The 13,136-nt window shown below is 48.9% G+C and overlaps 1 protein-coding gene across 1 annotated transcript; it reads right to left on the reverse strand.

The window, feature by feature from the left end:
• Positions 1-457: 457 nt before the first annotated feature.
• RPL3 (ribosomal protein L3) lies at positions 458-7,800 on the reverse strand. Its single transcript, XM_008584748.1, has 10 exons — positions 7,777-7,800; positions 6,443-6,635; positions 5,388-5,556; positions 4,598-4,733; positions 3,287-3,473; positions 2,508-2,668; positions 1,866-1,967; positions 1,300-1,395; positions 763-882; positions 458-558 (listed from the first exon to the last, which is right to left on the reverse strand). Exons 1-10 carry the CDS (start codon positions 7,777-7,779, stop codon positions 514-516), a joined length of 1,212 nt encoding a protein of 403 aa, XP_008582970.1. The 5' UTR covers positions 7,780-7,800; the 3' UTR covers positions 458-513.
• Positions 7,801-13,136: the final 5,336 nt, after the last annotated feature.

Raw genomic sequence — 13,136 nt, forward strand, 5'->3', positions numbered from 1 at the left:
CACCCCTGTGTGGATTAAGCAAATGACATTACTTTTATGTACATCAATAGACCCAGGGTCTGGCATGCCATGCCCATGCCAATCAGCACCGCCAGCACCAGAGAACATCAAGCCTTCCTTGCCTCCTGCCCCTCTCTACAGCCCTGGCATCACCCTCAAGCTGTGCAAACAGAACTCGTTCATACAGCAAAGACCCAGCTGCCTCGCCCTGGTGACAAACACATTTGCACAAAGCCTGCAGCCCCAGGCTGGCTGTCAATAGTTCAGGAGCAGATAGATCCAGGCCTGACAGGCACTGGGGCCAGGCAGATGGTGGGTCAAAAAGACCGAGTGTAGCTAACAAAAGGGGGGTGCAGCAAATTTTAGGGAGCACAAGGAGCCTCGGGCCACTACAGGTAAACACCATCTGTCTCCCCAGTCCCAGCTGCTTCCCTGGAGAAAAAGTCAGAGGCAGATGTCACTGTAAAATTACTTTTATTGAGATCCCACCAGCTGTATGATCTGTTCCTGACATCAAGCTCCTTCTTCCTTTGCAATTCGGTCTTTCTTAAGTGGTCCCTGTGGAGAGAGATGCAGTGCATAAGGTTAGAGGTAGACAAAGACAGGTGGACAACAGTGGTACCCACACTCTGGAGGGGACCAAGATCCTGGGCCAGTCTTTACAGCCCTAGCACAGGTGTAAGGCCTTTCTTAGGACCTGCAAGGACCAGCCCAGTTGCTTCCTTCTGCAGCAAAGCAGGCCACAGAATAGGAGGCACTCACCATAAACGCTTTCTTCTCCTCCACAGTCTGGAAGCGGCCATGTCCAAACTTGGAGGTAGTGTCAATGAACTTCAGGTCGATCTTCTCCAGAGCCCGCCGTTTGGTCTGCACCAGCAAGGACTGTGGGCCAAGAGGGAGCAGTTAGTTACACGTATGAGAAAACAGGCTTCCCTCAGCGCCATCTCAGTTCACAGCGCCCCTCATCTGAGAAGTCACAGCAGTAACACGATCCCCTGAAGCCCAGTCCTTCCTCCTTCAACCACCGCTGTCTCCTGGCCCTCAGCCTAAATCTGCCCCCTAGACTGATAAGGACACATGTGAACCAAGAAGCAAACAGCCCTTGAGGCCAGACTGGGAATTTCCTCCTCCCAGGATTTCAAAGCTGGTGAAGGAACACCAATATACTCTTTTCTTTCGATCTCCTACCCCGGCTCAGCCCGAGGTCTCTGACCCTGTGCAGCTTCACAGGAGGGATGAGCTCCTTGCCACAAGATTCCAGAGGGCCACCCTCAACCAGGAAGGGCCCCCAAGTCTCACCTTGCGGAGGGTGAGCACTCGCTTCTTGGTTCCCACCACACAGCCTTTCAGCATGACAAAGTCATTGGTCACTTCACCATAGTGAACAAAGCCACCCTGGGAAAAAAGGCCATCAGGTCAGCAGAGATCTAGCATGAGGTACTAAGACGGAACCACTCCACACAGATGACCACTTCAGGTTCAAGTCATCCCCAACTCTCCCCCACCACCTGTCCCCAGGGCTGTTCTCAGAAGGAAGGCAGCAAGGAACGCTTCCGCAGTCTGACTCGGGCGCTGTGCCCAGCGCTCATTCCCGGGCCTCATCACTGAACAGCTGGGCCTAAAACCCCACTTCTCACCAGCCAACCCCAATCACTGGACTCAAGTTAAGACATGCCATTACAAGGTGCACACATCTGGATGCTGTTCAAGAATCAATTAATGACTCTGCCAACAGACCTCCATCAATCAGCATGGCCCCAACATCACCAGGACCCCCACTCCACAGAAGAGTCCTGGGGCAGATTCCAAAGCAGAATGAGGCAGAAATCCTCTGCAGGCCCAGGACAGCAGCACGCGTTACTCACCAGAGGGTTGATGCTCTTGTCAGACAGGTCATAGTCGGTGGAGGCGTTGTTCTTGATTAGTTTGCCGTCCTTTATAAGGTAGCCCTGGCCAATCTTGTAGATCTGAACAGAAAGTGCTTAAGTAGAAACAATGGGGAAGGCAAAATCGCGGCAGGGTGGAGCAAGGGCCAAAAGATGATTGTTAGGGACAAATAACCCCACATGCTGGTGAGCTGGCCTACAAAGCTCTACAGGAAAACAGCAGTGACCTCCGTCCCAATGATAAGGTATCCCAGGCTTAACACAGAAAAGCGATTGGGCCTAAGTGAAAGCTACTGCTATACAAGGGAGAGAAAGGAAGGAGTCCTCTCAAAATCCTCCCTGGGGGCAGGATCAGGACTAACTGACAGACAAGGCTCTCATCCTCAGTCAGGGCCTGCCTCAGCAGTCACCTTTGAGGATAGCACCTTACAAATCATCCTGACACGCAAGAGTCAGAACCGTTCCCCATAAGACATGAGCAACTGAAACTGAAGTTCCATGTGATGCTCAGAAGCTATATATACCAACAAGAGTGGAGGTGTGGCAGGGACTGGAACCCCCCCCTTCCCAACCATGGGCTCACCTTTCCCCTCCCAGAGAGCCCGCCTCAGAACCTCTCACCTTCTTGTTGATCTCAGTGCGGTGATGGTAGCCTTTCTGCCCAGCCCGTGCCACAGAGAAGGCCACACGGGCAGGATGCCATGCTCCAATACAGGCAACCTTGCGCAGCCCTCGGTGGGTCTTGCGGGGCAGCTTCTTGGTGTGCCAGCGACTGGTGACCCCTGGAATGGATGCATGCTGTCACCATACCATCAGGGGCTTGGCACTTGCCCCACTGGCCCTTTCCTGCTGTAAATGCCCAACCTTAGTTCTTTTGTGATGCTTAATATAACAGTAAACACAGGATTAATCACCACCCAATGACTGGGCAAATTTGAGGGATGGTAGTAGTAGTATTTAATCTGTTAGCTCCAAAACAACCCTCTTAAATTTTCCATCAAGTTGTATACCTGCCTAGATGTAAATCTTATATTCTATATGTGGGCCTAGAAATAGGCCCTGGGGATGTAGCCCTGAGCCAGATTACAGCCATGCACATTTTAAGGCATCCATCAGCTTAAGCAAAAGGGAATGTCATAAATCCCAAGTTCCCCGTTGCATTTTGCAGTGGGCTGCCAACAGTTAAGGGTTCAGGTGGATGTCAAGAGGCTGTCCCCTGCCCACTACCCCAGCCACCTCTAACCACAGGGCTGTTCACAAAAGGAAGGCAGCAAGGAACACTTCCAGTCTGACTCAGGCGTGTGCCCAGCACTCATTCCAGGGCCTCATCACTGAACAGCTAGGCCTAAGACCAACCCCCCAGGTTAACTATAGCAATTTAGAGCTGCTGCAAAGCTCACCTTTGTAGCCTTTGCCCTTGGTCACCCCGATAACGTCGATCATCTCATCCTGCCCAAACACTTGGTTCACAGGAACCTGCTGCTCTAGCCTCTCCCGGGCCCAGTCCAGTTTCTCGGCCACAGTGCCTCCATTCACCTGGATCTCCATCAGGTGGGCCTTCTTCTGGCGTAGAGGAAGCAGGCGCATCTGAGCGGGAACAGACACAGCTTAACTCCGAGCTTCAAATGCTCCTCCACTGGTAGGAGAACAGAGGCTGGGGCATGTGGTCTGGTGTCAAGGACTTGGCAACAGGTAGGTAACTCCCAGCAAGCCACTATGAACCTCACCAAGATAAAGTATCTTCATTTTTGCTAATGGCAACATCTCACCTTTAAATTCTGGTGCCTGAATCACTGTCAGGATGAGCCAACACATCAAGACAGGCAAACTTAAACTAGATCCTGGGACTCAACCAGCCCAACGTTCCTATCCTTCTGACCAAGGTTCCTTTGGGGTTGTGCCATGGTTTTACCTTAGCCATCTAGTCTGCTCTATTAACAAGCCTGCTTTTAGAAAGAACATAGCAGCCAAGAGCACAACCTCTAATAATTAATTATGGAAATGCCTTTAAGCACAAAGCTTTCAATTAAGGATAGCTCAACAATGTCATGTAAAAATCTCAATGACAGAAATGCACTATAACCTGTTGTGGTAATACACTGATCCCCAACTTCATGGGGCTACACTGAGTACTGGAAGTCACAGATGTGTACCCTAGATAATGGCCAAGATGCACCCATTCTAACCAAGCCAACGAAGGGGTACACTCATCTCATAACAAGTAGTCTGAAGGACGCCAGTCATCCAGCATGTCACCAGCTAAAGCATTTCACTATACTAATGAGTCACCCGTTATACCAACCAGATGGACTTTCCTGAAATGGGTATGGCTTCCCTAAGAACCAGAAGGGACACAGTGCCCTCTGCTGGCAAGGGAAAGGCCTACCCACAAGTGAGGGGCACTGGACACTCATCTGTCCTTAACCAGGTGCCAGGGAAAAGGCAGCTGCTGGGTTGTGCTGTCCACAGGCTGTTCGCTGACCCATCTCCTCCACGAGGAAGAGTTACAGAACCTGAACCAGTCAACCCCCACCAGAATCCTGAAGCTTGGCACAAAATCCCTGTGAGCTGATGATCAACCAGGTAACCAAAACCCCCAAAAAAGGTAGGACCTGATATTCAAAGCTTCACATAACCACGTAGCTCACCTCCAACGACATGAAGTGTCAGGGAAAGTTGCCCTCCTCTTTGGCACACTGGTGAGTGCTTACCTGGGTGTGGGCAATGATGCGGATGACCTGGCAGTACTTCTTCATGCTGCTAAAGTCCTTCTCCAGCTGCTTCTTGCCATCTTCATCCTGCCATTTCTTGCAGTATTTGGTGAAGGCCTTCTTCTTAGATTTATGCCTTCAGGAGCAGAGCAGAGTTGGGGAGGGGACCGGGTGCAGGCCTTCATCAGCCCTCCAAGGAGGGTTGAGCGGAAGACGCACTGGCACCACGTGGGGATGGGGCTCATTGCCAGCTTCTAAGGAGCCTTTTCCACTGGCAAGCGGAGCCTGGATGGAGCTCATCGGGCAGGGCCGAGCGGAGCTGAGCAGAGGTCCACAGGTTAATATATGTCACAAACATTCACAACATAAATTTTTGCTCCAAGGTGCTAGAAAGCTCCCTTCTCTGCCCTGGGGGAGCACCATTCTCACAGTAATACAGAAAATGGGAAACTCAAGCCAGGGCCAAAGGCCCTTGCCACCCCTATTGAGCTAGAAATATCCTGCTCATCTCTCCTGGTTCATTTTTGGACTCAGCAACCAAGGGAATACTAGATCCTCAGCCAACACCCACTAAGCTTAAGAGTGAAGGTGTCAGCTCCAAGCTAAGAAACCAATGCTTGCTCAAGGTCTGTTCCCAGATATTTTTCTGATTAAGAGTCAACTAAACCAGACAACAAAGCAGCTCCTCCCTTGCTAAAGAGCTGAGGCCCTGCACGGTGTACTTCCTGCTCCCCAGCCCCTACACTAAGGACTGCACGGCCTCTCCCTCCTCCTCCTCCCCACCCCTTACCAGTTCTTGTAGAAGCGCCTTTTGCACTCATCACTGATATGCTCAGCAAAGATGGTCTTGAAGGTCCGGAGGCCTCGAGGAGTTTCCACGTAGCCCACAATGCCTACCACCACCATGGGTGGCGTCTCCACAATGGTCACAGCCTCCACAACTTCCTTCTTGTTTACCTCTGCAAAGAAAATAGGTAGTTAGACTTGACTGAACTGACAAGAGCCCCCAACCAAGGGGCTGCAGTGTTTTGAAGAAAAATACCAACTGCCCATTAGGCCAGGGCGACAACCTGCTTCGGACAGCAGGAAGCTTGCAAAACAGAGGCCCACATCAGCAGTCTGTACTCCCACAACTATCCTTACTGCTTACTTTTTGCTCTGCATACATTTACACTTTACATAAAAGTCTTGATTATATACATACTTGTGGGGTATGGAGTTGACTATCAATGTATGTATACAATGTGTGATGATAAAATAAGAGTAATTAACATACTCATCACAAAACGTATACACTTTTTAACTTAAAACAATCAGGACCCTAGCCAATTAATCTGGCTTCAATTCTCTTCCATCAGAAACCCCTAGAACAAAAATTGGCTATAGTGAGGCATAGTAATAGCCTTAAGTCTGGCTCACTGTAGACTATAGTTATCTACCATGGCTCTGTTCTACTTAGCAATTTTTCTACTTTCAACTTCACAACCCAGGTAAGTGAATATTATTCAAGCTTTTTAGATGAGGTTCAGTCATGTGAGCCACTAAAACATTAAAGTGGTTTCTACTCCAGCCTCAGCAGCTCAAATCACCCAAACTCTAGGCAAATTAACTCACACACTCCCTGACTTCAATACTCCATCTACAGCAAGCAGTGCCAGCAATCTGCAGCCTTGGTGTATCAATCAGTCCTAAAATTTAACATTCCTGTTCTGCTATCAGAGGTTCTGACAACCTACAGGTTTCCCTTAAAAATCTGCCCTCTTCTGCCAGTTTGGTTTCACCTATCCAGTTTTTCTCCACCTTTAACTCCTATCCCCCCAACGTGGAGATACAGCCTGTACGTACTAGATCCTGGCCTATCAACTTCCCGCACGATGTGGGTCATGCCAGCCTTATAACCAAGGAAGGCTGTGAGGTGGACCGGCTTCGAAGCGTCATCCTTGGGGAAGCTCTTCACCTTCCCACGATGCCTGCTGCTGCGCTTCCGAGGCAAGAAGCCCAGAGACCCATGTCTGGGAGCAGAGAACTTCCTGTGAGACTAGGAAAAAAATAACCAATATTAGCAAACAAACCAAAGCAGCTCATTTAATGGTTCCCAACTGCCTAGGCTCTAAGCATTCTCATCCTGACTATACATCTAGCAAGCCCAAATAGGACTACGTGATGGGTTAAGCTCATTTTCCATGATCACACATTCAAAAGGCGGTATTCAACAAAACTTGCATTGATCCTTTATTTTCTCTAACAAAATTAGCCATCCGCTGTAACACCAGATAAAAACACACAAGTACCGGCATTAAAAATCGCTTAACGGGCCGGCCCGTGGCTCACTCGGGAGAGTGTGGTGCTGATAGCACCAAGGCCACGGGTTCGGATCCCATATAGGGATGGCCGGTTGCTCACTGGGTGAGCGTGGTGCTGACAACACCAAGTCAAGGGTTAAGATCCCCTTACCGGTCATCTTTAAAAAAAAAAAGTCGCTTAACAGGTGACTTACAGGAAAAGTCTGCAAAATTCTGGCCACTAAAAGCACTTATGGGACAAACAGCTGGGTAGCTGATACTGGTCTATAGGCTTCTCCAACTCCCGAGACAGGAGCTGGACTAACACGTAGGCCACTAGAACTCCAGAGCCAAATCAGAACATGACAATCAGCAGCACAGTTTCTGTCCGCCCGTCAATAGGTTCATCATCTGTGGTTTCGGTAACTCCAGAGGCCGTACGAGCTGCACCAACCGCCCCAGATATTTCAAATGGGCCCTTAGCAGCCTTCGCTCAAAATCTCCGCTCCCGCATGCTTTCCTTCCAGTTTAACAAGAACGGCGCCTAGCGCCCCACTCAAGGGCCTGGCCAGGAAAACTGCTCACGGGCCGTGTCTCCATTAGCGTTAAAATTGGTAAGGTCGAGTCCCAGAAACGACCCACGACTTTGAAAGCGTAGAGCTTCTCGGGGCCTGGTCCCGCCCCAAGTTATCTCTCCAGCCGACCCGCAGGCCCAAGGCCAATCCTGCATAAGCCTTGAGAGTTTCCAGAAAATAGGCCTAACTGCGGACTCCCCTGTATCCCTCGCGCTCCTAGAGCATATCCCCAGCGCCAGCCAAGCCGAGATGACAGCGATGCGCCGCGGATTCAGCCATGCCAGCGGCAGGACGAGGAGAGAACAGCCACCACACCACTCACCATCTCACCGTCAAACGCCGCCAACAGAGGTCGGCTCCGGCTCCGCTAACGATATATAAAGCCGGGTTGGCTCCGCCCCTTCCGGCGTGCGAGCGCGCGCCCGCAGCGGACGTCGGGTCGCGGGCCGCGTACCGGGCGCCATTTTCACGCACGCTCTTCTCCGCCTATCGCTCGTTCCGAGGTGGAAGGTGAACGTCAGCTTCAGAGACACAAATTAGAGGCTCTACGGCGAGTGGTTGTGTTCAAACCTAGTGAAAAGCCGTGGGGACGCGGGCTAAGAGTTTGGAGTGCGACAAATCTACGGCGTTCCGCAGCAGCCATAATTAATGATGATGAAGGAAAATGGCCGCGTCGCTTCTATCCACGTGAAATGTAGTCACTTCTGGAATTGAATAACCCCACTGTGGGTTCCAGTTCCAAAGCTTTCACCCACGGCAGCCCATTTCGGTGTCACAGTAGCTCAGCGTGGTTGCCATTTGGCACGTACAGAAGCAGGCTCAGCGGGGCGAAACGAGTCGCACCGCTCTCACCAGCCGTAGGATGGAAAGACAAACCCTAGTTCCTGGCTCCCAGCCCAGTGCTTTTTCCGCGACACCAGTTTGCCTATTGATTTCGGGCACTTCTCCCTCAAGTCCTATGTCGGCCGTTCCTCCCAGTTTCCAGCTGCAGTGGCCCGTGCTTGCTTCTGAGGATCTCTGATACCGCGAGAGGCACCCCAAGTCTGCAAAACCGTCTCACAACCTGGGGTCATGCGTCCAGCTGCGCAGCCTTAGGGAGCCTGGCTGGTGGGCTGAAGGGCCCAGCCCTCCCTGCTTTCCAGACCAGCATGTAAGGGCCCTTCCTGATCTCTACCTGAGCTCCCCTGTGCTCGGAGGCTCCTAACTTTCCCCGCCTCCAGGCTTGCCCCCTCCAAATCTAAGAATCAAATCTCATCTGGTTACTTCCCATGCCCCCTCTTCCCTCTCTCTCCGTTGTTTGCTCAGGACTCCTGAGGCTGCCATCGAAGACTCTGCCCTAAATGACTATTTCTCCATCCTCACCGCTGAACGCTCTCATGTATCACCCTCCGCTTCCTCAATCCCATCCTATCTTCTTTGATTCTGGGGCTGGCCTTTGCTCCCACTGTTATCTGAGAAATACTCTCTCACTCAGTCCTCATACTGTCCCTGAGAGGCAGCACTGATAGGTCCTCAATCCCTTACTGGAAATCTTTGGGGCCAGATGCATTTCGAAGTTCAGCAATTTTTTTTGAGTTTTAGAAAGGTAATATAATGCAATATGGTGCACGCCCTGTATATTATATAATCCTCCCAGCGTTCTTTAATAAAACGCATTAGTATTTCTGTAAAGAACACGAATATGCATATAGAGTGGGATACATATAAATAGCCTCACATCAGTTCAAGGCTGACTTTGCTGTCTACACAATTCAGTTTAGTTTAGTTTTTGCTGCCAAATTATTTAAGAAGTTTCTTTAAATTTCAGACTTGCAGACAAGGAATTATGACCTATATGAGAGTACTTCAAAAAGTTCATGGAAAGAGTCACATTATCTTTCAATTCTGTTTTTCCACATATTTTTTGAAGTACCCTCGTATTGTCTCGTTTTTACAGAGAAAATTAAGCTTCACGCCAAGAGGTTAATAACTTGATAAAAGTCACAATGAAGGACAGAGCTCAAGTCTGTCTGACTCTAGTTTGGCTTTTCACAACCTCATACTCAGGTACAATAATCCCCTCATCAGAAAAGGAACCCATGGCCTTGGTGTTATCAGCACCACACTCTACCGAGTGAGCCACGGGCCGGCCCATGATGAAGATTTAAAAAGAAACAAGCAATGCCACTAAAAGCCCTAGACAAACTATTCTCCCTCAGAGGAGTTTTGTCTTTGCAGTCAAGAGAGAAGATAGCATCAAAAGACCTGCACTGTCATGCCAGTTGTGCATATATCTCACTGGGTGATTGCCTTAGGCCATAGTGTCCCTGTCTGTCAAATGAGGATTCATTCATTCATTCAACAAATGTTGACTGAGTCTGCTATGCCTAGCTCTACACAGGGCTCTGTGACATGGGAGTGAGGCTGAGGCTCCTGCCCTGAAAAAGATCAATCTGCCCATGTCATAGCTATGAGATAGAGGCCATGCAAAAAAAAACTGGTGGCTTCGCCCTGAGTTGTGAACAGGATAACCTGGGAAGACTCTAGCAAAGAGGTATCATTTGAACTGGGCCTCAAAGGATTTTTATTTCCCGGCCAAAAAGGGCAGATTTCCAGGCAGCAGAACAACATGTGGAAAGGCAGAGTGGGCTAGCTGTGGTTTGATGTGGCCAAAGAATAGGGGACAGTGACAGGAGGCCAGTTTAGGAAGATAGGTAGAGTACAGATCTGAGCCTAGAGTCTTAAGGGGTTGTTGCTTCATCCTGAGGGCAATGGAACAAGCCGAAGGCATTTCAGCACCTGTGCATTTTAGATGAATGACACTAAGCTGGATTGGGAGAAGCCAGCCAGAAGGTGGGGCTAGGGTAGAAGGACTTTTCACTACTCAGTGTAAGCCATCAGTGTCGTGACCTGGAAGAGGGCACTGATGTGAATATGCAGAAGAAGGGGCCGGGCGGGCCCGTGGCTCACTCGGGAGAGTGCGGTGCTGATAACACCAAGGCCCCAGGTTCGGATCCCACATAGGGATGGCCGGTTCGCTCACGGGGTGAGCATGGTGCTGACAACACCAAGTCAAGGGTTAAGATCCCCTTACCGGTCATCTTAAAAAAAAAAAAAGAAGAAGAAGGGGCCAAATCAGGAGATGGTGAGGATGGACAGGTTCTGGAGACTATTTGTATGAGCTGAGGTGGGGTTAAGAGAGGAAGCAGTGAGGATGGGAGTCAGGATATCCATTCTGGGATATTGGGTAGATGGTGTTCCTTTTAGAAGGGATAGTTTAATTTATATATGTAGATTTGGATTCACATGTGGGGTTAACTCTATTCTTTCTCCTTCCAAGAACAGGTCTAAGGCTACATACCAAGATGTATGCAACTCATAAGAAAAACATAAGGGGGCTGGCTGGTTAGCTCAGTTGGTTAGGGCACAGGATTATAACACCAAGGACAAGGTCAGCAGCCCCTCAAAAAAGAAAAAAGTAAGGAAGTATAGGAGGGGAAATAAGATGAAGCCAGAGGTGGGATCACATCCAAAATACACATTAGAGATCTCTGTGTTTATGCCAGTAGTAGTCCTCCCATTTGGTTCTGATCCTCTGTGTAGCCAAACAAAAAAGATGAATATGGTTAGTAACATGATTCACGATATCCACATAATAAAAAGACAGACCAAATATGACTAAAATTGTGATGAAGATTTATTTTTTTTTATTTTTTATTTTTTTTGAATATTTTTCAAAATCAATGGCCAGAAGGAGTCCACTCTCCCTGAAATAAGGCTTGAAAGTCATTTCTCCCTGGGGATCCTCCTAAAGGAGCCAGAGTGAGATGCGGCCGACGATGCCTGGAACGTCATCCCACAGTGAACACACAATGGCTGTGTACACTCAGTGCAGACCGAAGAACTCATGTAATGTGCCAATCCATATGAACTGTTTACAAGAAGCCAAAACAAGGGGGTTGGATTACATGATCACTGATTGCCAGTTTAATCCAAAAATAAAATCCAGACTGGAAAAAAATGGATTGACTTCATTTACAAATGATCCTCCATCAATACTATTTTTAGGAATGGAACTTCTACTAAACAGCAGAAAAGGGTCCAAGGTTTTGCTCAAATACCTGAAGGGTAGATGTTCTCTCCTGCCAGGTAAAACCAGAGGTGCAAACTCTAACCTGGTGAAGGTTAGGTGACCTGAGGAGGAGAACGGAGGAGGCGGGAGGGCAAGAGAGGAGCTGAGTAAGATAAGTTTCATCCTGATGGTGTTTAAACATCCATCTCCCTTACTAGACTGGAAGCTACATGTTGGCAAAGAGTGTGGCCTGCTCCCTGTGGGCTGAGCCCCATGCAGTGCCTAGCATACAGAAGACTCTGAGTCACATTTGTCAGTTGAGGACATGAACACAGTGGGCCCAAAACAGGACATTACAATTTCATTTTTAATGGCTGATTGCCTTGCCAGTCAAATAATGCCCTCTCTTTGACATGAGCTCATATCCCAATCTTTTGTGCTGTCATTGATTGTTGCAAAACCACCTGTCCCAAATGACGGGGCACTTGGTCTAGTGGGTCAGTTAACAGAGGCTTGTGGAGTGAGGGCAGCCCCATGCCCCCAGGGAGAAACCCTAGGCACAACCTTCCATCAAGAAGGCCCCCTACCATGCTCCTCCCCCTCCAGCTGTAGGGGTGATGCCCTGCAGGATGGGAGCTGGCTGGGCAGAAGCCTCTGGCAGTTCCTGCTCCTGCTCCTGCTCTTATGCAGCCTGGACCTGGTGAACTTCTATGCACCCCTGCTGGGGCTGCAGGCAAAGATGGCAAACATGGCCTCCCACTGCCTGTTCGTTTCCATGCTGGTCCTCTGCCTCTGTGTGGCAGCCTACCAGTGGCCGAGGGGCTCACCCTCATCCTGGCCCAGAGGCTGTGCTTGGACTGCCTAGCATTGTCAGCGAGAGATTGAATGCCAACAGATCTGTCCACTACTGGGCCAGAGGGCAAAGAGGGTGGTACCCAGTATACAAGCCACATGCCTACAAGGGGCTAGACTGGGGACCTAGTCTCAGCTGTGTCACTATTGTGTGTCAGGGAGGGGGGGCTCATTCCTTCACCCTTCTCAGCCTCAGTTCTCTTTTCTGTAAAGGATAGATAATATGACTCTAGGGAGAGGGATATATTTAAATGTGCATTTATAAATTGTAGCATGCTGTTCCTTCTAATTACCCTAAGAAAGAGTGCACACTATTATGATTGTATTAAAGGATATAAAAGTAGCCCTGAATAGAGGGATGTAGCAGGTTCATGGATGGACTGACTTAATGTCTTAAAAATGTCTGTTGTCTCCATATGAATCTATAAAATCATTAGGACTCCAAAGGATTTTTTTTTGGAGGGGGAGATTCATAAATTGATTCTAAAATGTATATGGAAAATCAAGATCCTTAAAAAATTAAGGTGGAGACACTTATTCTACTTTATGGAATAACGTGTAGCCCAATTCTAGAATTGTAATAAAGCCGATTGAGGAAAAATAAAGCATTTTTGAAAACACGGAACTAAGATGGGAACTTGCTCTACCAAATACTGAGACATCTACTTTATGGAATAACGTGTAGCCCAATTCTAGAATTGTAATAAAGCCGATTGAGGAAAAAATAAAGCATTTTTGAAAACACGGAACTAAGATGGGAACTTGCTCTACCAAATACT

This window comes from Galeopterus variegatus, unplaced genomic scaffold (assembly GCF_000696425.1).
Source record: "Galeopterus variegatus unplaced genomic scaffold, G_variegatus-3.0.2 Scaffold3363, whole genome shotgun sequence".
NCBI classification, from domain to species: Eukaryota; Metazoa; Chordata; class Mammalia; order Dermoptera; family Cynocephalidae; genus Galeopterus; species Galeopterus variegatus.